We start from the raw sequence: 22,564 nt of genomic DNA, 5'->3' as shown, positions 1-22,564 counted from the left end.
TATAATCAACACTAAGGTTATACGGACCATCATGAACGTGGTAAGCACGTGACATGGAATGAGGCGGTAATCAGTTTGTGATTGTTGAATGGGGTTAAATAAGCAAGCCAGTTTGTTGCTACAATAAATATGATATTTAGAGAAGCAAAATATATTATGCATTTTCTGTCAACTACACTTCGTTTCGTTCCGTGAGTAGACACAATATATATGACAGTGAATTCTTTGAATAATGTGAACCAAAGTTATAATTATTGGTAACTGCCAGTTGTCTGTGGGATGAGTTTGTCGAGTGTTTATTGTTAGTGGACTATTTTTCTTATTGTCATATATATAGAGATGAAATATGGACACTTAAATATGTAATTTTTAGAGTAAAATTGATATTTTATACTTATCCCGACTCATGCTCTTTTGCTTGTCTTCTTCTTCTTGCTAACATAGTGGAACACTTGTATCTCCTTAATTGAAGCTCCCTTCAATGTAAAATCACTAATTAGTACTCACCAAGAGTTGCCTCCCTTTGCCCTTTGCGCGGGAACAGGTGTCGCCACCCTCTGGCCTCATGCTTCACTCTCTACTGATTTTGCGAGCCCAACACTTGAATTTACAGGGAAATCCAAAGTGTTATGTGGGGAGGATGGGAGGGCTTACCTCATGAGTCAGGATAAGTATAAAATATCAATTTTACTCTAAAATTACATATTTTCCTTATCCTGACTCATGCTCTTTGCTTGTAGAATCCTGAGGAAACGGAGGTGGGAAGAACAGAATCCTTTGGATTTATAAAATTAGTGATTTATATAGATATAACTGTAATAACCCCTACTAACGGAACTTCATAAAGGCATAGACTTAGGATATTTCCTCTATTATAAACCATAGGTTTATATATTGCCATAACTGGGGTATTACAATAATAATATACTATGATATTATCAAATAAAGATATAAAAGCGACTCTGATAGAGAAGCTATACAACTGAACATAATCATCAGTATAAGCTTAAGGCTCAGTAGCCCTTAGCTAAGTATATACATAGCCCTAGAACTCCGTAGAGTTATAAGCTAGATAATGCATGTATAAATTATACATAATAATCTCGTGAAGACTATGTGTTAACGCCTCACGAGGGACTGTCAACTGCTGTGCGAGGACCAAGGGACCGAAATGGTGAATACCTGAGGCGTCCTCGTGGTGATATCTCTCAGATAGTGATTAGCAAACACCATGTTAGATTTCCAAAAGCATCCTTCCATAATTGTATTCAATGAACAGTTACCGTGTAGGGCGAGAGTGGAAGCCAATGCCCTGATCTCATGGGGATTTGATGCTGTTGAGGGTCCAGGCCTGCTGCCTTGTAGGCTGGTATGACAGTTCTTATCCATATAGATATGGTGGTACGAGACTTCTGTCTGAGTTGTTGCCGATAAGGGGATGAATAATCGCGTTTGAGAAATCTTAAGCCTTGTTTTGGAACGTCGTAAATAGATTTTGAGAGCTCTGACTGGGCATAGAGATAAGTCCAGTGTATCTTGAGATCCGAGAATCGAGGATAGTGCAGGGATATGGAATAACCTGTCTGGTTGACCTGGTAGTTGATTTTTGGCGATGAAATCCCATCTTAATCCCAGGTGTGCTGTGTTTTGATTGTCATCAAACTGTATCCTCTCATAATCTAGTGCGTGAATTTCTGACATCCTCGCTGCCGTGGCTAGAGATAACAGGAAAAGCGTTTTCTGTGAGAGAAATTCAAAGGTTGTCGATTCCAACGGTTCATAAGCCTCACTTGTGAGGTGTTGTAGCACTATATTAAGATCCCAAGCTGGGGCGTGGAACTTCCGCTTTTGGTCCTCCAATCGGAAAGCACGTAGTAAGGCCAGTAACTCTGGAGTCTTAGTCAATTTGACACCTGTTCTCGTAGTTATCACAGAACTAAGAGCGGCAAGATATGTTGACAATGTCGAGCCTTTTAAATGTTTGTTTTGGCGTAAGTAACACAAATAATCTGCCACTTGTGGATGAGTAGCATCTCTCGCTGTAAATCCCTTATTTGCTGCGTAACTTTCGAAACTGTGCCACTTGTCGTCGTACAAGTTACGTGTAGAATAGCGTAAGGCAAGCGTGACCGCTTTTGCCGCTCTGGTAGAATATCCTCTCTTGTTTAAACACATTTTAATACAGTCCATAATTGAAGTTGGAATACTTCTGGGCTTCCGTGCACCTGTTTGGTGTGTGGATGTACTAATAGATTTGAGCTTTGGTAGCTCTAGTTTCGCTGACCGATTTCTTGAATTAGAATGGGAAACCACTTTCTGGCTGGCCAGTAGGGCACCAAAGTGAGTTGGAGGCTCTGTGTTTGTCTGATTTTCTGTAACACTTGAGGTATTATTGCTGGCGGCGAAATGCGTGCACGCATTGAGGCCTTCCCAGGATATGCTTAGAGCGTCCGCTGCCCATGCTTGTGGGTCTGGGACTGGTGACACGAATGTCGGTAGCTGATTGTTGAAGCGCAGTGGTGAATAGATCTACTAAGCGGAGCTCCTATTTGCTTGATTATCTGTGCAAAGATTTCTGTATTGAGCATCCATTCTGTCGGGTGACGGTTGATGTGGCCGAGAGAGCGCCTGCTAGTACATTCTTGGCTCCGGGAATGTGACATGCTCTGACATGTAGGTTGAGATCGTCGATTAGATCGAACAGTTGAAAGCTTAAAGTCAATAGGTTCAGTGATCTCGTTGAGCCTTGTTTGTTCACATAAAACGCCACTGTCGAGTTGACGGTATGAATCATTAGGTGCGCATTTTGTAGAATGGTGCTCCAATGAAGTATGGCGTTGATTACAGCTTTCATCTCTAACATGTTTATATGGAGCTTGCTTTCTTGCTGATTCCATAACCCTGATGCCGTCCGGTTGGCGAGATGAGCTCCCCAACCTTGGAGCCGCAGCGTCTCGGCGTCTACATATAGATGGGTTTTGAATTCCTGCTCTGCTAAACAAATACCTTCGCAGACATTCGACCTCCTGGTCCACCATAGTAGATGAGGTCTGAGATGTTTCGGTAGACTGAATGGTTGTAGGTCGTCGAGATGTGCATTGATGAAGACCTGTAACGGACGTAACTGTAATCTGCCTCTGACTGTCATGTCTTGGGCTGATGTGAGGAGACCCAACAGGCTCTGCCAATGTCGTAGTGGTAACAGAGAGAGTAGAGCTGGCGGAATGGTCTGTTGGATCTTGAGCCAACGGTCTTCTGGTACGACGATACGGTTGAGAGTCGTGATAAATCGAATGCCTAGGAACTGCAGATCTTGCGATGGTACTAGGTCCGACTTGCGTAAGTTTACTAACCATCCTAGCTGTGTTAGTGGCTTGATGATGTAGTTTAACTGTAGTTTGAGACGCTGTGGATCTTGATCTACTTGTATCCCGTCGTCGAGGTAGAACGCACTGCGTAGCCCTAGACGATGTAGATAGGTGACAATAGGTTTCGTTATCCTCGTGAATAGCCAGGGGGCTGATGATATTCCGAATGGGAGTACTTTCCATTGGTAATGTAGCCCGTCTAGTGTAAATCGTAGGTATTTCCTGGATTCGGGATGTATCTTATTCGGGATATGCGTCTTGCAGATCTATACTGGCCATGTAATCCATGGGGCGAATCAACTGCCGTAACTGAGGTAGATGTATCATGCGAAACTTTGGCAGTTTGCGTAGATAATTCCTGTTGAAAAAGCTCATGTTGTAAATGAGTCTGTATTTCTCCTTGGAGTTTTTCTTGGGCACTAGGAAAACTGGGGAGTAGAAGCCTGGTTCGATGTTTACTTGATCTAGTACTTCTACGGCCTGTTGGTTAGGAGTGATGTAACAGCCTCTCTTAACTTTGGTAGTTGTTGTGCCTGGAAGTCGAACTTGTGAGGGTTGACTGTCAGCGGAGGCGTGGCGTGTAGTGGGATACTGAAATCCGTGTTGAAGAATGTTGGAGACATATGGGTCTTGTAACATTCCCCAGTTCTCCCAGTGTAGTTGGAGGCGTCCACCCACTTGTGACGGTTGTACTGGAACGGCTGGGGGTGGAAGACTCCAGTCGTTCCAAACCTGTCTTTCAGCGTTTATAGTTGCGGGAACCTCTGGGTGTCCTGCCTCTTCCTGACCCTCCTCTATAGTTGCCATATGGGCTTAATTTAAAAGAATCTTTTCCCCTGGAGCTGGCCATCTTCCTATCCCGTGCTCTCTGTAGTCCAGTGAATTTAGAATTGAGTATCTTTGTGAAGTCTGCCTGATGACGCTGGCTAGCGTGTCCATCGACTTAATCATAAGGACTTCTCTAGAATCCTTAGTGACTTCCTTGGAGACTTTGTCTATTCCTCCGTCAAAGATGGATGGGGAAGACCACGGGGCTGTATAGAGTGGAGCTGTAAAGTTCTCACCCCAGCTGCAGGAAGTGAGGAGGCCTTGACGACGAGCTAAGGTTAGCGCTGCTGAGACAGATGTGAGATGATCTGTTAGGAACTGCTGGTCCTTCTTTTGCATCAGTAGGGCCAAGTAGATCATCCTATCATCTTCAGAGGTCGTGTTACGAAATCTGGTGATAAGTGTCTCATTGATCGTTCTAGATCTATTTAGACCAAAGAACATGCGTCTCATCATGGTTTCTATCTGCACCAGCTTGCGATCGTCAATCTTGTAGTTCTTGTTCTTGACATTGCTGATCAGCTTGTAGTTTTCATCGATGTCTTGTGCCTTGAAGAAGGGGTCCATGTTGTGCGTTGAGAACTTCTTGGCGTGAAAGTTCGCAGATGTGGTGTCTGAACTTTCGCGGGCTTTATGGAAGGCTGTATCTAGATTCTGTGGCACCGCAGCAATCGGGTCGATCGGAGGTAGGGTGGACGGCGCCTGCATCGCCTTCCTTCATCAGGTATGTTCGCGCCGAAGCTGCCACTCTTGGAAGGTGAAGAGATCTAGGTTGTTTACCATCCAAATCAGATCTCAGGTGAGAAAATGATGCCTCCATCATCTTCTATTCCAGCATCGCTGATGAGAGGTTGATGCTCTTCTGATGGTGGACTGTGTGTTTCTATCTCTATGTCGGGTGACGCTTGGGGAGACCTGACTGTAGACTTGTGTGCAGACTTGTGTGGTGACCTGCGAGGTGATCGACGTGGTGATGTACGAGGAGATCGGCGCGGTGAACGGCGAGGAGATCGTCTTGGTGATCTGCGTCTATGGGTTGACCTTCTCGGAGACCTGTGAGGAGAATGTTGATAGCTTCGCGAAGCTCTTGTGTAGTCCCTCGATGTCCTTCTGGACGATGATGATCTGGGGTCAGGTGTCCTTCGCGAAGCCTCCTCTGCGTCCGGTCCTGGGGAATGGCGACTTGACCTTCGCGAAGGCTTCCGTGAGGTCTGGTGGTCTGAGTCCGCATCTAAGGATGAAGCCGAGGAAGGTGATGATCTATCCCGCCTTCGCGAAGGCCTTCCAGAAGGCTGTACATCTGGGTCCTTCGTTGAGGTGGTCTGCGACTTGCTTCGAAGGTGGCTTCATGCCGGCTGGGCTGATTGACGGGGTGCTTCTGGGGTGTCGCTCGCGTTGGAGCCTTCGCGAAGGCTCAGGCCCTGGGCTGGCTGCTTCTCCAGTCTGTAGTGGCCCTCCATCATGGTCATGTGATTTGCCGCAACAGTTCATCTGGGATGGTCTGCGACGAAGTAGTCGGTGCCCTCTCTGCGATGTTAGCGGCGGGCCCTCAGGGAAGTCGCTCTGACATCAGTGTAGAGACATCAGGCTGCATGGCTTATCTCTGCTGATGTCACTGTAGCTGTCACCGGTCAGCTTCTTGTGGCGTACGTCGGGGATGATGATTGGCTGATCAACGTAGAGGCCCAGTTCGGCGGCTGGAACAATCTCGGCTGAGAAAGTTCTTGACGACTTCGTAGACTTTCCCTTGGAGGTAGACGCTGCCCTGGGGGTTGTACGAAGTCTGCGTTGAGAAGACGTCGAGGCCCTCTTGGACTTTGGCTGCGATGACGGGATGTCTGGGGAGGCAGGACGCTTCTTGGAGACGGCGGACTGCATCCCACGTCTCAAGACGCAAAGATGATATTTATTAAAAGCAGAATTAGATAGATTAATGCAGTAACTGCAACGTGAATCAAACGCACAAGGCGTAGAACAACTAGGGCATAATACATGCGGGTCAGCAACAGAAAAACGTAATCTGCAAATAGTACAGATTTTCATCAAAGTAATACTAGCTGAACAATCACGAACTCACGTGAATAAACAGTAGAAATACGATTAATTATCAATACAAATTAATGAAGGATACTAGCTATACCTCTATAGTAACCTATAAGAGGTAACTAACTAAGAAAAACCAAAGGATATAGTGTGTAAGGAGACACAGGCGCTCTCACATCCTGCTCACTGGGCGAAGAAGGAGAGAGTGAAGCATGAGGCCAGAGGGTGGCGACACCTGTTCCCGCGCAAAGGGCAAAGGGAGGCAACTCTTGGTGAGTACCAATTAGTGATTTTACATTGAAGGGAGCTTCAATTAAGGAGATACAAGTGTTCCACTATGTTCGCAAGAAGAAGACAAGCAAAAGAGCATGAGTCAGGATAAGGAAAAATAATATATTTTGAAACAAAAGTTGACTTCAGTTTTTATTTACCGATGGTACTTTTTTCTCTTGGGTTCACATTTCCATACTCACCGATTTCACAAAATGGCGTCTCGTTGTTGATGCAAGCAGTGATCATCGGGATATAAAAAGGAACACAAACACATGTTGCCACAATACACCGGTAATCTTTATTATGTAATATTCTCACCAACACTTACGCTGTATATCCACTTTCCAAATGACGTCTCGTTGTTGATGCAAGCAGTGATCGTTAAAAAAATATAAACAAACACCGGTAATCTTTATTATGTAATATTCTCGTATTGGTGTCTCGTCGTTGATGGAACATACTTACGCGGTGGGGCGGCCTATCCATGAGAGATATGATTTTGACACTGATTTTGAGGGTCAAGTTTGGGGGTCGGTTTATCCATGGGGTCGGCTTATAGACGGTCATATACGGTACACTTGAATTTTTTGTTGAAAAAAATAAGATCCTAGTTCTCATTAAGCCAAAAAAAATAAATGTGGTTCCGATTTCCTACATTTCAGAACTAGGGTAGGTAGGTAGGTTTAATTTTTGTTTTGCAAAATATTTTTACATTACTCATGTGTCAGAAAATAAATTTAATTTATTATGTGGTGAGTAAAATTGTTAGGCTCGGCGTGAATATTTAGGGTCGGTCGGGAAATCAGAACCACAAGCTTTTTTTTTTTTTAGGCCTTAATAATGTATCAAGTTTCCATACAAGATCCCCCGCCTGGTCGAGCAGAGATGATATAAGAGATGCAGATAAGGTTATTCCCCAAAAACTGATGAATACTAGTCAGGACAGTGTATGTTTCCCTAGTTTTTGCATATGTAAATAGTTATGGTGCTCCGTCATAACCTTAAAATGACATCATGTCAGCCAATGAGAATACAGCATAACTTTCACGGCACATACTACTGACAAACAGCGAGTCTGATGCCGACGTGCATATTTGGACAAAATAGAAAACAATGAATGTAACAAGTACTTCATGATTTGCTGTTGTATTCGGCAATTTTTCAGGTAGACTGCAGCATTTAGGGCACCAAACCGGAACGAATGTTATATAGCGAAACATTTTCAAACTTATGTGAAATCTCTGCTACGAAACGCCCCAGCCAATTTTGTCATTGATCCTGATTTGGACAAATGTATTTAAAATGATTAGATATATACCACAAATGCATATTTTTGTCAACTATGATATGATGGTCTTCATATAAAGGTTATTAGGAAAAATTGTCTGATAAATGTTCCATTAGTAAACTCATAACTATATATGTATATATAACTTCTATATGAAGAATATAATATCAAAGTTGACAAAAACTATGCATTTATGGCATATATGTAATCATTTTAAATAAATTGGGGCATTCTGACAAACCCCCTGGGGCAATTTGACAAGAAGTCCGTGGTAATTTGACCAAAATTGCTGGGGCATTTTGTAGCTGGGGCAATTCGACTGGTACCCTATTTGACTTGATTTAATCTATGTTAAGAATACCACTGACAGTACTGAGTAGGTTGTAACATGGAATGATGTAGTATAAATGAATGTCGTGGGTATTGCTTCCTTCTTTAGTCTAGCTTTTGGATTTTCCTGATTTTCATACCCCATGTGTGCATGTCTCTTTCATATGCGCAAATGCGAAATGATAGGAACATTTCTCCGGCCTAAATTTGTCTTTTTACTAGGAAAACGGAAGAAATTGTGGCTCTTTCCATTGTTCGATGATGCTGTGCATCCCAAGGCAACGTAATACACTAACGTACCATTTACAAAAAAGACAGAAACAACACGATTTGTATTACTATAGCGCTTGGTATTTACCAACATGGCAGACTCTAGTCACATATGACATCACAAGCAGAAAGGTCATGTGAGTTTCAATGTAATATGCATAATGGCCTAAGCTCAAATAACAGAAACTGTTTTCGTGATTAAAACATAAATAACCATATTTTTTAATTATTAATTTGGGTACATGTTTCCGATGACTTTATCTTTCACTCAGCAAATTATTGAAATTGTCTAGTATTCTCCTTTAAGTGTTTTCTCTTCACCAAAGAACAAAAATATTGATCAAAGTACAAAACATATTTCATTATGAAGAAAATATTAGACAGGGTGACACTCAACGTTTTGTGCCTGAAGTCAACAATGGCAGTTATTTGCGTTTGTGTGCCGAGAAATTTGGCAAACACATATTTAATTCGCGGGCGTTTCATTTTAAGGTACATACACTAATAAAAGATTATATATTTAGAAAGCAGAGAATTAATGCATTCCATACATAATTCAAATGACACGTAAATCCGACTTGCTGAATAAGTATTGGAAGTTTTATTTAGGGATGTCATTATGCTGCTCTCCTGTCGAATGGGTTCGACAGTAGCAATGAGAGGATGTATACTTCAGATTTCACCATGTAGCTTTCAGCCTACTTAACTCTTTCAACACCAGTCAACCAGAGGCATTTACTGCCATGACACCGAGTTCCCAGAGACTCTGAGGTCATAGATGAAGCCTATGTTTATGAAGGAAATTATAAGCTTGTAAAACGTTATTGCTACTACATCCCATACACCATTTAAAAGATCTAATCCTACTGTTGATAAATATGAAGTTTATTTTTATAATATTCAAATAATACAACTACAACTTAAATAAATTTATATTTGAATGAAAATGCAAGCTTACATTTATAACGTCCAGATAAACCACGAAAGAAGCAAAAACTATGGCGATTTTTTTCCATTTGTGACATGTCATAACATGCCCGTGCCTTTTTCTTTTATATTTTCATTTTTACATCATCAGAAAAGTCTTATAAAAAGATTTCTTAAATAATATGAATGGTCACCTATTTCCCGATATCTGTGGCTTTCCGCTCGGTAACATGACGTAACAACGGAAAATACCTCCGTTTTCGAAGCTTCATATGAATAACATGCGAGGCGAATCGTTTGATGTAGGGTATTGTTCGAAAACTCTGAACATCAACAATATCACTGTAGCCCTTGCCAAGAGTATTTTCACAGTTGTAAGAAGTGATTTTTTTGGATAAAGATTGGTTTCTAATGACGCTTTTTCGCCACAGTATGCTATAAGGGTCATGATTGGTCAAAATCAGACACGTGACCTAAGGCAGCCAATCATATTACGGCAATGGATACCGTCCTCGTAAACGAAAACTTTTAGATTTAGACAACATATTAAGCAAGAAATCGCTACCTATACGTAAATTATGAGTGAGTGAGTGAGTGAGTGAGTGAGTTTAGTTTTACGCCGCACTCAGCAATATTCCAGCGATATGGCGGCGGTCTGTAAATAATCGAGTCTGGACCAGACAATCCAGTAATAAACAGCATGAGCATCGATCTGCGCAATTGGGAACTGATGACATGTGTCAACCAAGTCAGCGAAACTGACCACCCGATCCCGTTAGTCGCCTCTTACGACAAGATAGTCGCCTTTTTATGGCAAGCACATGGGTTGCTGAAGACCTATTCTACCCCGGATCTTCACGGGTCACGTAAATTATGGAACTTATTGGACATATCGTGCTAGGTTATGACCTGTGACAAAAATGCTTCATGTATATATTTTCGCGTTAAACATCGTGTCCGAGCGTGAAGATTGCGCGGCGGCGAGAGACGAGATGTCACTTGTCAGTGACTTGACTTACATTACATGATCGCACAAAAAGATGGAAAAAGTAATTTTATATGTACGTTTGACAACTTTTATGAATGTTGTTGTTGATTTTATTCATTAGTTTATTCAATTTATTAATGAATTCCTCGAAACATCGTTCCTTTGCTCTTTGACAATGTTATTGTGGACCCGCTGCCGAAGAATGTGTCCGAGAATCGTTGTTTTCAACAACATTGTGAAAAATAGTTTATAATTTTAATTCTGCTGATAATATATGATAAATTGAAATTTAATAAGTGTTTTCAGACATTGTGAAATGTGATAGATTTAATATATGAATCATAAGTCAGGTAGGTTCCTAAAATTATGTCTCATTTTGACGTGACTACTGCCTGGCCGATTAATCGGCCTCTGGTGTCTGGGGACTCATAACGTTGTGGCCGATTATTCGGCCTGCGGTGTTGAATGGGTTAATACTGATAAAATTGACAGTGTAGCCTTCAGCCTACTTAATACTGACAGATTTGACAGTGTAGTGCACAAATGACTATCCATATTATCCAAACACAACATTTGTTATTGTGGTATCCATCACAATTAATGTCCAGAAATCAAAACATGCCAAAATGTATGACAGACAACAGACAGACCTGGTTTGCAAACAGTAAACAAGTGTTTGCCACTGATATGGCAACGTACCCCTCCGCTAAAGAATGGATATCTATATTTACTACTTTTTATTTTTTTGGTCACATACAAGATGCCTGAAATTACTGGTGTCTGCATAATCACCCAATGTAGGCTGTCAACATAATTGAAAACATTGGGTGCAATGTTGTATGAGATATCGCGTTTAAATAAGATTGAAAAGCGGTCAAAGTGTCGTAGTGACCTTGAATATAAGATCAAGGTCACCCAAATCGACTGGTGTCTGCATAATCCCCTAATGTAGGCTCTCACCAAATTTGAAGACATTGGGTACAACAGTTCATGAGATATCGCGTTAACAAGAATCGAGACGTATGTGCGGACGGACGGACACCGCTGAATACATAGTCCCCCGTTCCGCGCTGCGGCAGGGGACAACAACAATGAACACATGTACATCTGTCACAAATGAAAATATATGGCCAAAGTAGCAATATTGGTTCATGTCAGCTACCTACTTCTTCTCCAGGATTTCCGTGAAGCTGAGCTGGTTGTGTTGCATAGGTCACTGAAATAAAGTAAAAATACATATATCAGACACAGCAAATGGTATACTATGACACGAAGCACTTCTTCATTGAGCAATTGAACCAGGTTGCAATATCTAAAAAAGGTTCCTCTAAATTAAATTGTTTGTTTGTGTGTTTGGTGTTTAATACCACACTCAGCAATATTCCAGCTATATAGCGTTGTTTTGTTAAATAGTTCATAACAAGTGTAGAAGTGAGCAAAGCTCACATACCCCTGCTTCCCACTTTGGGACATGGAAATGACTGATATTGATATATATAATGTGACAAGGATCAGCAGCTCACAAGACTTTCTCTTTGACTCTACTAAACTTTATATAAATGTTAGATAATAGTTTTGGCATGTACTGATTACGGTAATAATTTATGGAAACTAGATTTTTTTGTGTTTTCCGTGGAAACCTGACATGTAATTGAACTTGAGTGTGTCATGTTGCACACAATGGACGTAGATGAAGATTGCTATTTTTTTAGCACATGGCATATCTGTGGGTCATGATTAACTTGTGTATTAAGTTTGGTGAACCTAGCATGTATAGTTGCGATGATATGCCGTGGTCAGGTCACCATCAAATACATTTTGCATGTACCTAGCATGAACCTAGCATGTAAACTTTAAGAGATATGCTCTGGACAAAATAATCAAACACATTTGGCACTAAGTCATGTTTCCATGGAAACAGCAAAAAATACAATTCATATCTGGATGTAAACCCCAAAAGGCACATCTAGGGATCATGCTTGATATGTGTACCAAGTTTGATGAAGCTAGCATGTATAGTTTGGAAGATCTGCTCCGGACAAGATGACATCCTCATAGTCACAGCCTAAGTCGTGTTTTCATGGAAACAGCAAAAAAACTAAATTCTGAAAAAACTTTAAAATAGCAAAAGGCACATCAATGGGTAATGATTAACATGTGTGTGAAGTTTGGTGAACCTAGCATGTAAACTTTAAGAGATATGCTCTGGACAAAATAATCGAACATATTTGGCACTAAGTCATGTTTCCATGGAAACAGCAAAAAATACAATTCATATCTGGATCTACCCCCCAAAAGGCACATCTAGGGATCATGCTTGATATGTGTACCAAGTTTGATGAAGCTAGCATGTATAGTTTGGAAGATCTGCTCCGGACAAGATGACATCCTCATAGTCACAGCCTAAGTCGTGTTTCCATGGAAACAGCAAAAAAACTAAATTCTGAAAAAACTTTAAAAAGCAAAAGGCAAATCAATGGGTAATGATTAACGTGTGTGAAGTTTGGTGAACCTAGCATGTAAACTTTAAGAGATATGCTCTGGACAAAATAATCAAACACATTTGGCACTAAGTCATGTTTCCATGGAAACAGCAAAAAATACAATTCATATCTGGATGTAAACCCCAAAAGGCACATCTAGGGATCATGCTTGATATGTGTACCAAGTTTGATGAAGCTAGCATGTATAGTTTGGAAGATCTGCTCCGGACAAGATGACATCCTCATAGTCACAGCCTAAATCATGTTTCCATGGAAACAGCAAAAAAACTAAATTCTGAAAAAAAATTAAAATAGCAGAAGGCACATAAATGGGTAATGATTACTATGTGTGTGAAGTTTGGTGAACCTAGCATGTAAACTTTAAGAGATATGCTCCGGACAAAGTTTCGGGACGGACGGACGGACGGACGGACAGAATGAACGCTATATACCCCCGTTACTTCGTAGCGGGGGTATAATAATTGTAGTAGTGCTACAAGGGCTATAGTCAAGTTAGAGTTGTCTCCCTCTCTTATATTTTACTGCTGCGTTATCTCCCTTTGTACATCATAAAGCAAAAGGCGTTTCTACCGCTTCCAATTTGCAAGGTCTAATCAAATTTTTTCCTAATGCATTAATGGCTCCACCATGATGTAAGTAATCAAATAATGTTTATAACATAATCATTAACATGTTAAAGTATACTTTCTCAGTATACCATCGTATTAGGTATGTAATTTTACCTAATCTAAATATTGTACGGCTCAGCTATGGTAATCACAAGATGGCAGATTGTCATCTGCTCATCTCAATGTTTATGTATCCAAGGTATTTCAGCTAATATAACAATTCATTGTTTAAAGTAGCATTCATAATTGCATTGTATTAAGGTACTATAACTTACCGAGGTAATTTCTTTATTATTTCAGTTTTTACCACATTCTACAAACAATTCCTGGTACATTGCAAACTCCACTTAAAACAAACTGTCGACAGTTATGGATTAAAAGATCTGAAGCTTAAAGTTTGTTTTGAACTGTTGGAGCTGTTTCCTGGTTATACTACCTGTCCTCGGACAGAACATGTCAGTGGTCTGTAAATAATCGCATCTGGACCAGATAATCCAGTGATCAACAGCATGCACATCAATCTATGCAATTTGAATGTGATGACATGTGTCAATCAAGTCATCAAGCCTAACAACCTGATCACGTTTAGTTGCCATGGGATGCTGAAGACCAATTCTGACTCTTCAAAGGAGTTACGGACATCTGAAGGAAAGGCGATCTTTAGTGCTGGTGCTTGCTGGTGCGTGCTGGTGCTTGCAGATGCTCACGCAGCTTTTGTCTTAATAGTTTTCTTTCATTCTTCCTTTCGTGCACAATTTCTGTTTCTGGCTTTGGTATTGGTTCTGGTGTCTGTGAGTCTGAGTGAGTGAGTGAGTCTAGACATTGAAGGTTTTGAGAATGTGTTAATTTAACATGTATGAACAGTCTTGTCAGCTTCAGTGTGAAATATGATAAACTTCCCATCAATATAATCACACACAATAGTAGTAATAATCATGACAGACGGTAGACTCGTTGTTTTCAAATTAGATGAAACAGAATGTTCATAAAACTGCATTTTTGATCACTGATGATAAGTGATTGATTTCACTGAAAACATTAAAGAGAAAAGGTGATTTATATAATTGCTACTGATGTCACTTGCTGAGTGACAGCTGCTCTGGGCTTTACACATTTAGATAAAATAATATGCTGCGTCTTTTTGTTTTGACTGAATAAAATGTTGGAAATTTTACTATAAATATGTAATTTTTTAAGTAGAATTGATATTTTTATACTTATCCTGACTCATGATCTTTTGCTTATCTCCCTTTCCTTTGCGAATGGTAGTGGAACACTTGAATCCCTTTGAAGTTCCCGAAGCGGACGTAAAAATACACTCACCCACGAGTTGCCTCCCTTTTGCCCTTTCCCGCTCGTCATGAGTCAGGATAAGTATAAAAATATCAATTTTACTTTAAAAATTACATATTTTTACTTATCCTGACTCATGATCTTTATAGAATCCGACGGACTGGTGGTGGGTCAAGCCACTTCGTGGATTCATCAGCTGTCCTTAGATACGTCCTGTAGCCCCCCCATGGGAACTGCAAAACGGCATTTCCATGATCCTATTCTTCCAACTTCCGTTATAACTCAGGGGGACCACTTTCTTGTCTTACTTCAGTCTCAGACAAGTTGAATCATGTTGATTCATGTGGCTACAGATAAACTAGTATCTTCATATTACTAGATATCTCATAACAACCCATAGATTATAAGATCTTTATCATAAACGAGTTGCGACCCCTTCACGTACAGGTAAGATCTTTACCCGTACAGGATCTTTAATCACTCATGCTAGCCTGTGCTAGAGACTGTGCGCATGGACTTTCAAACTAGTACTTTTCTTTAGTAAAAGTTATCAACAAGTCAACGTGATAAAGGGTGAGATTTTTCAACTCAGCGCCTTTGAGGAACCGTTAGTTGTTGTGCTACAATGAGAAGCCCAAATTGGTGAATGCCTGAGACGTCTTCAGTGGCTATGTCTCGTAGGTAATGGTTGGCAAACACTGTTTCCGACTTCCAAAAGCAGCCCTCCATAATTGTTGGTATAGAGCAATTTCCGTGCAGAGCCAGTGTTGACGCCAGTGCTCTGACTTTGTGTGGGTTGGAAGCTCTAGGAAGTTCTAGTCCAGCTGCTTTATAGGCTCTCAACATGACGGCTCTCATCCAGAACGATATGGTCGTTCTTGAGACTTCTGCTGATGTCTCTGTTGATAATGGGATGAACAGGCGCTTGAATTTTTGTCTCCTTGTCTCAGTCTTTTGAAGATATATCTTCAGAGCTCTGACCGGACACAAGGATAAGTCCTCAGTATCCTGTGGACCGAGGATTGTAGATAGCACTGGTACGTGGAACTGTCTTTCTGGCTGACCAGGTAGTTGGTTCTTGGCAATGAAGTCCCATCTAAGTCCTAGATGAACTGCAGCATGTTGCCCCATGTCAAATCTGGTTCGACCAAAGTCCAGCGCATGTATCTCTGATATTCGAGCTGCCGTGGCTAGCGCAAGCAGGAACAGAGTCTTCTGTGTCAGCAGCTCGAGGGTAGTCTGGTCTAGTGGTTCGTAGACATCACTCGTAAGATGATGTAGAATTACATTCAGATCCCAGGCTGGAGCTCTGAATTTCTTTTGCTGGTCCTCCAGTTTAAAAGATCTCAGCAGAGCAAGTAATTCTGGTACTTTCGTCAACTTGATGCCTTTTTTCATGGTAATCACTGTACTGATGGCGGTGAGGTATGTAGATAATGTCGAACCTTTCAGATGTCTGGTCTGTCTAAGATGACACAGATATTCCGCCACTTGAGGATGAGTAGCTTTCATCGCAGTGAAGCCTTTCCGCCTTGCATAAGTCTCAAACTTCAGCCATTTGGCATCAAACAGGTTACGAGTAGTTCTGTGTAACGCTAGCGTTACTGCCTTGGCTGCCCTGGGAGGAGTATCCTCTTTTCTTCAAGCATGTTTTGATATGGTCCACACGTGCAACTGGAATACTGTTGGGTTCCCGTGGACTTGCTTGGTGTGCGGATGTATGAGTAGGTTCGGCCAATCTGGTAACTTGATTACTGGACTTCCGAGATCTTCTATTAGGTCTAGGAACCATACTCGCTGGCCAGTAGGGCGACCAAAGTCAGTTGTAGCCTGAGTCTGTTTGATCTTGAACAGTACTTCTGGAAGTAATATCGGGGGTGGAAACGCGTAGGCATTTAGTCCTTCCCATGACATGCTCAGTGCATCTGTTGCCCAGGCTTGAGGATCTGGAACTGGCGAGACAAACGTCTGTAGTTGTTTGTTGAACCTCGTGGCAAACAGGTCTATGCAAGGGGATCCTATTTCCCTTATGATCAGCCGGAACGCTTCTGGATGGAGCATCCATTCCGTAGGTGACGGGCGCAGTGGTCGGGAGAGAGTGTCTGCAAGTACGTTCTTGGCTCCGGGTATGTGACACGCCTTTATCCAGATGTTTGCTTCCTGTGTGATCTGGAACAACATGAATGTGAGCTATAGCAGGCTTGGAGATCTTGTGGAACCTTGCCGATTTATGGAGAATGCCACTGTAGAGTTGTCCGTGTGGATCATCAGCATTCTGTTGTTCAGCGAGCTCGACCATAGTTGTAAGGCGTTGATCACGGCTTTCATCTCCAGCAGATTGATGTGAAGATGCTGTTCTATTTTGGACCACCTTCCTGACGCAAATTGATTGTTGAGATGCGCACCCCATCCCTGCATCAAGGCGTCTGCGTAGAGATGTGTGTAGAAGGCCCGGACGGAAAGTGTAGACTTCATCTTTATCCTTAGAAGGAGACTCCAAGTTCAACCCGTTGGCAATCCATGCTCTAACCTCTGAGTCTGGGAAGACGAAGTCTGCTTGCTGATACAAAGTCTCCTGAATATTAGTGCTAGGTCTCAACGACTCATCCATCTGCGAACATGTATCCCTTCTCGAACCTTCATCATCCTTTCGCGAACCTCTATCTGAAGATTCCTCCCTATGCGAACGTCTATCTTGAAAGAGCTCTCTTCGCTAACCTCTATCTGTAGATACATCTCTTCGCGAACCTCTGTGAGGTGAGCTATCCCTTCGCAAACGTCTGTCATAGGGCAAACTTCTGAGCTGTGAGCCTTCTCTTCAAGAACCTCTGACTCGTGAGTGACTTCGCAAACGTCTGTGAGAGATATGAGATCTCGACCTAGAGCGGCTAGGTGTAGGAGATGGATCCTTCAATGTTCTCGAACGTAGAGGGTTCGCAGATGTAGAACTGTGAGTAGGCATCTCATCTCTTCTATCCTCCAACATGACAGAGTCGTCCAACTGTGGAGACCTTCGCAAAGGTGTACGTTCGCCAACGTAGTCTTGAGACGTAGTTCTATGAGGAGTAGGTTCGCTCAGGTCCGTAGGTTTGCACACGGTGTCGGTAGATGAGAGGCTTCGCCGAGCCTTCGCTTCTTCCTGGAACCTACATTCCATCATGGCCATCATGAGGTTGAATTGTTTCATAAATTCGCCCGTGTCAAAGTTCTGCATAGGTTGAAGCTGCCGCGGTGTAGACGAAGCGTTCACGAACGCTGATGAGTTCTGTGCCTCAACTTCACTCCGTTGAGAAGTAGGTGGTAGTTCGTCAAACAGCTGTCCTGCTCTGACCGTTGTAGGGGACGATCTAGTAGTTGTAGAGGTCGATTGAGTCGCTGATCTCATAGATACTTCAGGTAGAAGTAATGGGGGGTCATCAAAGATGTCTACTTTGTGTGGAGGTAATATCTCTTCGTTGAAGGATTTCTGCTGCGTTGATGTACGAGCACGTGTAGATTTGCCCTCCGATCTGGTAACAGATGCTTACTTCTGCTGTGTAGAAGAAGATGACGTCTTTTTCTCAACCTGAGACGGAGTCAACTGCGTTGTAGACGATCTCTTCTTGGCCCCCTTACCAGCAGACTGCCCATGTAACGCACTAAACATAGCACCAGTATTATGAACATCAGCAGTAGCAAGCAACATACGGTTTGAAGGCTGATCTCCAGTTTTATCAACTGTGACTTGAGATGACTTTCTCACCCGATCCATGGCACGTCTATAGATATAAGACAAATATTGATTAAATTGAAGATTTGATAAATGAACACAATAAGTACAGCGCAAGCTGGAAGAACATGGTTTTATGCATGAAGGGCATTGGTGGTGAGGATCAGCCACGGATAACCTGTGCCTGCAAACACTGCAAGATTTCATGAAATGTAAACAAGGTTACAGTCCGTTTGAGTCAGAAACGGACCGATGAATTGCAAATTTTATCATTGTACAAAATTGCCACATAAATATAAATAGTACACGTTTATCATTTACTAATACCCAACAGCTTTCTTATATTTGAAAATTTTCTGGACTCCTCCAAAAAAGTTTTTTAAGAAACTATCATCATTGAAAACGCAAAATTTGTTATCTGTTGCAGTGGGGTGAAACCGCCGAAACGGAACAGCCAGTCATGGCGAGGGACATCTCAAAATCTATTCCGGGAGACCTATCGGTTCCACGTCTGTCGTAGTGTCATAGTCACGACTTAAAGGGATTACAAGTGGTGCCACAGTTGCCTGTTGTAACCAGTAACCCTGTTCAATGACATTAGCTACCTTGTTGACACAGTTTTGCCAAGATTCAGTCGTGATTTTGTTAAGGGATTCCTTAACCAAAACCTCTACGTCACGTAATCTAAAAGTTGTGTTTGATCTGGCAACATCTCCTTTGACAATACCCCATATCATTTCAATGGGGTTAAGGTCACAGTGATAGGGTGGAAGTCGCAGAATATCGTGACCCTTACTTTTTATGTAACTGTCAACTTTGTAGAAAGGTTCACCTTTGTGGGTTTTTATGATCTCATATAGCTGAGGCTTCGTTGCCTTTGAAGGCCGTGCGATCTGAAATTTGTCGAGCCATGATATCATATCACCTTTTCGACTGTTCGATGTCGGGGCTTTACTGTTGGGGTCCTGCACGCTGTGGTATGGGGCATTATCCATTCCGATAAAAGACTTCTCTGGTAGAGCTGGTACCAACTTGTTTTTAACCCAATCGAGGAAAACCGCACCATTCATCTCGGAATGGTAGTCTTGGTTATCTGTGGACTTTGCCCTGAATACCAAGTCGCAGCCTGGGAGAAAGCCTTTGCTGGAGCAACCAGAATGGAGAATGATTAGTCTCTCTCCTTTCCCTAGAGGCAGCTTTCTACGTGACTCCTTATCACCCCCATCGGGTACCCACTGACTGCTGGCAGTGTGCGAGGCATTGACCCAGGTCTTGTCCAAGTACACTGGCTCGAACCTTTCCTCGCGCTTCTTCTTTATAAGCCTGAGAAAATTATTTCTCAAGGGAACGATATCAGTGCGTTCACAGAGTACTGACCTATTCTCCCCAAACATTATTTTCTTATAACGATACCCGAAAGAGTGTAAGAGTCGCCAGAGTGTGTACTTTGATACTCTAAGGTTGTGTTCTTGCTTCAAATGCTTTCTTAAAATTTTCAGCGAGACGTATTTGTTTTCAGAATAGCGCGCTTGTTGATAAGACTGCCTTACAAGGTTCTTTTGAAAGTTGTCCAAATGTTTTAATTTGTGTGATTTTGACACGACCCCTACCTGCTTTGCATCACCCTCACAATGTTTGTACTCCAGAACATTTGTCAGTACCCTTGCTGATACTCCTAAAGCTTTTGCTGCCCGCTTACGGAATTTATTAATGGCATAAAATGGTTTGCCCCTTAGGTAGTGGCTGTTCCGTTTCTGCGGTTTCACCCTGCCGCGACAGATGTGTTTTCAATGATGATAGTTTCTTAAACAACTTTTTTGGTTAAGTCCGGAAAATTTTCAAATATAAGAAAGCTGTTGGGTATTAGTAAATGATAAACATGTGTACTATTTATATTTATGTGACAATTTTGTACAATGATAAAATTTGCAATTCATCGGTCCGTTTCTGAGTCAAACTGACTGTAACCTTGTTTACATTTCATGAAATCTTGCAGTGTTTGCAGGCACAGGTTATCCGTGGCTGATCCTCACCACCAATGCCCTTCATGCATAAAACCATGTTCTTCCAGCTTGCGCTGTACTTATTGTGTTCATTTATCAAATCTTCAATTTGTAAATAATTCAAATGTAAATAATTTCTACAAATCTTTACATATAATACATAGTAATTTTTGCCAAATCCATATACAGCATAATTTTGAAGAATAGGACCTAAATAACAAAGATATAATGCCGTATACAGGACTCCAGTGCTCGCCCAACCATCCGCTTGGGCGAAAAGGGAGAGAGTGACAAGTAAGGCAGGTCACATGACTGTTTGAGCGGGAAAAGGGCAAAAGGGAGGCAACTCGTGGGTGAGTGTATTTTTACTTCCGCTCCGGGATCTTCAAGGGATTCCAGTGTTCCACTACCATTCGCAAGGGAAAGGAAGATAAGCAAAAGATCATGAGTCAGGATAAGTAAAAATTGTATATTTATATACTTATCTTATCTCACGCTATGCACCTCTCTTCATATCGTGAGATAGGATAAGTTTTAAACATTGTTTGTTTTTTCTCACTTTAAATGTTTTTCAATTGTAATTTGTCAAAGGGAAGAAGAATATATTTACTCAATCTACTTTTTTTTAAAAAGTAGATGAAAAATTTAGCTTATGTAAAAGTCACATGCCCAAACTACAAATTCAATATGACAGATGTTTAGGTCGTGTATAATATGGCGCATGATGACAATGCTAAACTGACATAATTTACAAAGACAGCGACTACGAATCCATAGTTACAAATACTTTAGGAACCAGTGTGTAGTCAAAGTGAATAGATGTAACACATGCAACTGCCTTAAGTTTCCCATATTTGGTGTGCTTACATTAAAGTGTACTCTCATCTAGATCTGCATGGTAACAGCACAGATGTTCAGGTAACAGAAATTAACCTTCCATATTTGTTTCAGTTATCATCAAGAATGAAAAATAAACAGGACAGTGAGACACAACATGATATGAACAGTTTCTGTACTGTTGTGTAAGTGGTACTAGTTTATTACCACTCCAGCTAATCCTTATTGATATACATACCTGAGAAAGGTACATTTTGTGTGTACTCCCCCTTGACAAAAGGACATGACGGTGAATGACGTTCATGTTCTGACCTGAAACAGACAAATCACCTTGAAGGATTTGTGCAATCTGCTTCACATCAACTACACCTTTTTGTGACAAGATTCATTTACAAATACACTTTCAAAAAGAAGACAAAGTCATCAACATCCCCCACAATGGTAAAATACTCTTCATGAATATGTCGACTAGCTATGACTATGTCAAATGTACAGTTTCCAAAATAATACCCCACGCAAAAACGCAGGGGATAATAACTAATAACAAAAGGCACCATTTTACAACCCGTTTTTTGTTTGTGCACAGTTTCATGAAAGAATATCTAGTACTTTTTTCGAGATATGGTCCTGATAAAATCAAACCTGCTGCCATGGAAATGGACACAACATAAATTCTTAACAACCTTAGTAGCACAAGGCACCATTTTACAACCAAGTCTTTGTGTGCGCACAGTTTCATCAAAGAATATCTATTAGTTTTAGAGACAAGGTCCAGACAAACACACCACTATGAACAGTCAAACCCAATCTTGCTGCTAAGGAAACAGGAAAAAATTCTTTAGTGTAAAATTCCTAAACAGCAAAAGGCACCACTTCAGCCTTGGTTCAGTCCCTGTTTTGGATGAAAAGTGTATATTTGCATTTCATAATTTGAACTCAAGTGACCATGACCTCACAAAGATGTCATCCAAAAGTTAACAATGGCCCTATATTAGAGATCAAGTGTAGATGTTTACTTAAACCAGTTCACAGTTTTGTACCAGCTGCACTAATAAGTATCAGTAAGCAATAAGGAATGATACCTACCAAGGTTCATCTGTAGGTTCCCAGCATACCAGGCATACATTGCAGGTGAAGCACATAGCTCGGTCATCTCCTGAAGCATTAGGTTGGTGGTAAAAGCCTGCCTGGGCCATGGGATCTGGCAATGCCCACCTACAATACAAAAACAAAATCAAACATACAAAATAGAATTATATGATTTTATGTCAAGAGTTTGTTCCCCTTTTGTCATC

The 22,564-nt window shown here is 41.4% G+C and overlaps 1 protein-coding gene across 1 annotated transcript in view; it reads right to left on the bottom strand.

Annotated features, from left to right (window-relative positions):
• Nucleotides 1–22,564, bottom strand: part of LOC124286617 (baculoviral IAP repeat-containing protein 6-like) — a 242,018-nt gene that overhangs the window by 186,505 nt on the left and 32,949 nt on the right. The window contains 3 exon segments of the mRNA XM_046722998.1: nucleotides 11,482–11,531; nucleotides 21,508–21,581; nucleotides 22,356–22,484. Of these exon segments, the coding sequence (XP_046578954.1) occupies nucleotides 11,482–11,531; nucleotides 21,508–21,581; nucleotides 22,356–22,484 (253 nt within the window).

The sequence above is a fragment of the Haliotis rubra genome, unplaced genomic scaffold (genome assembly GCF_003918875.1).
Source record: "Haliotis rubra isolate DU_JTF1 unplaced genomic scaffold, ASM391887v1 Scf388, whole genome shotgun sequence".
Taxonomy (NCBI): Eukaryota; Metazoa; Mollusca; class Gastropoda; order Lepetellida; family Haliotidae; genus Haliotis; species Haliotis rubra.
The sequence above is the reverse complement of the archived record's forward strand: the minus strand, read 5'-3'. Positions and strand labels throughout refer to the sequence as shown.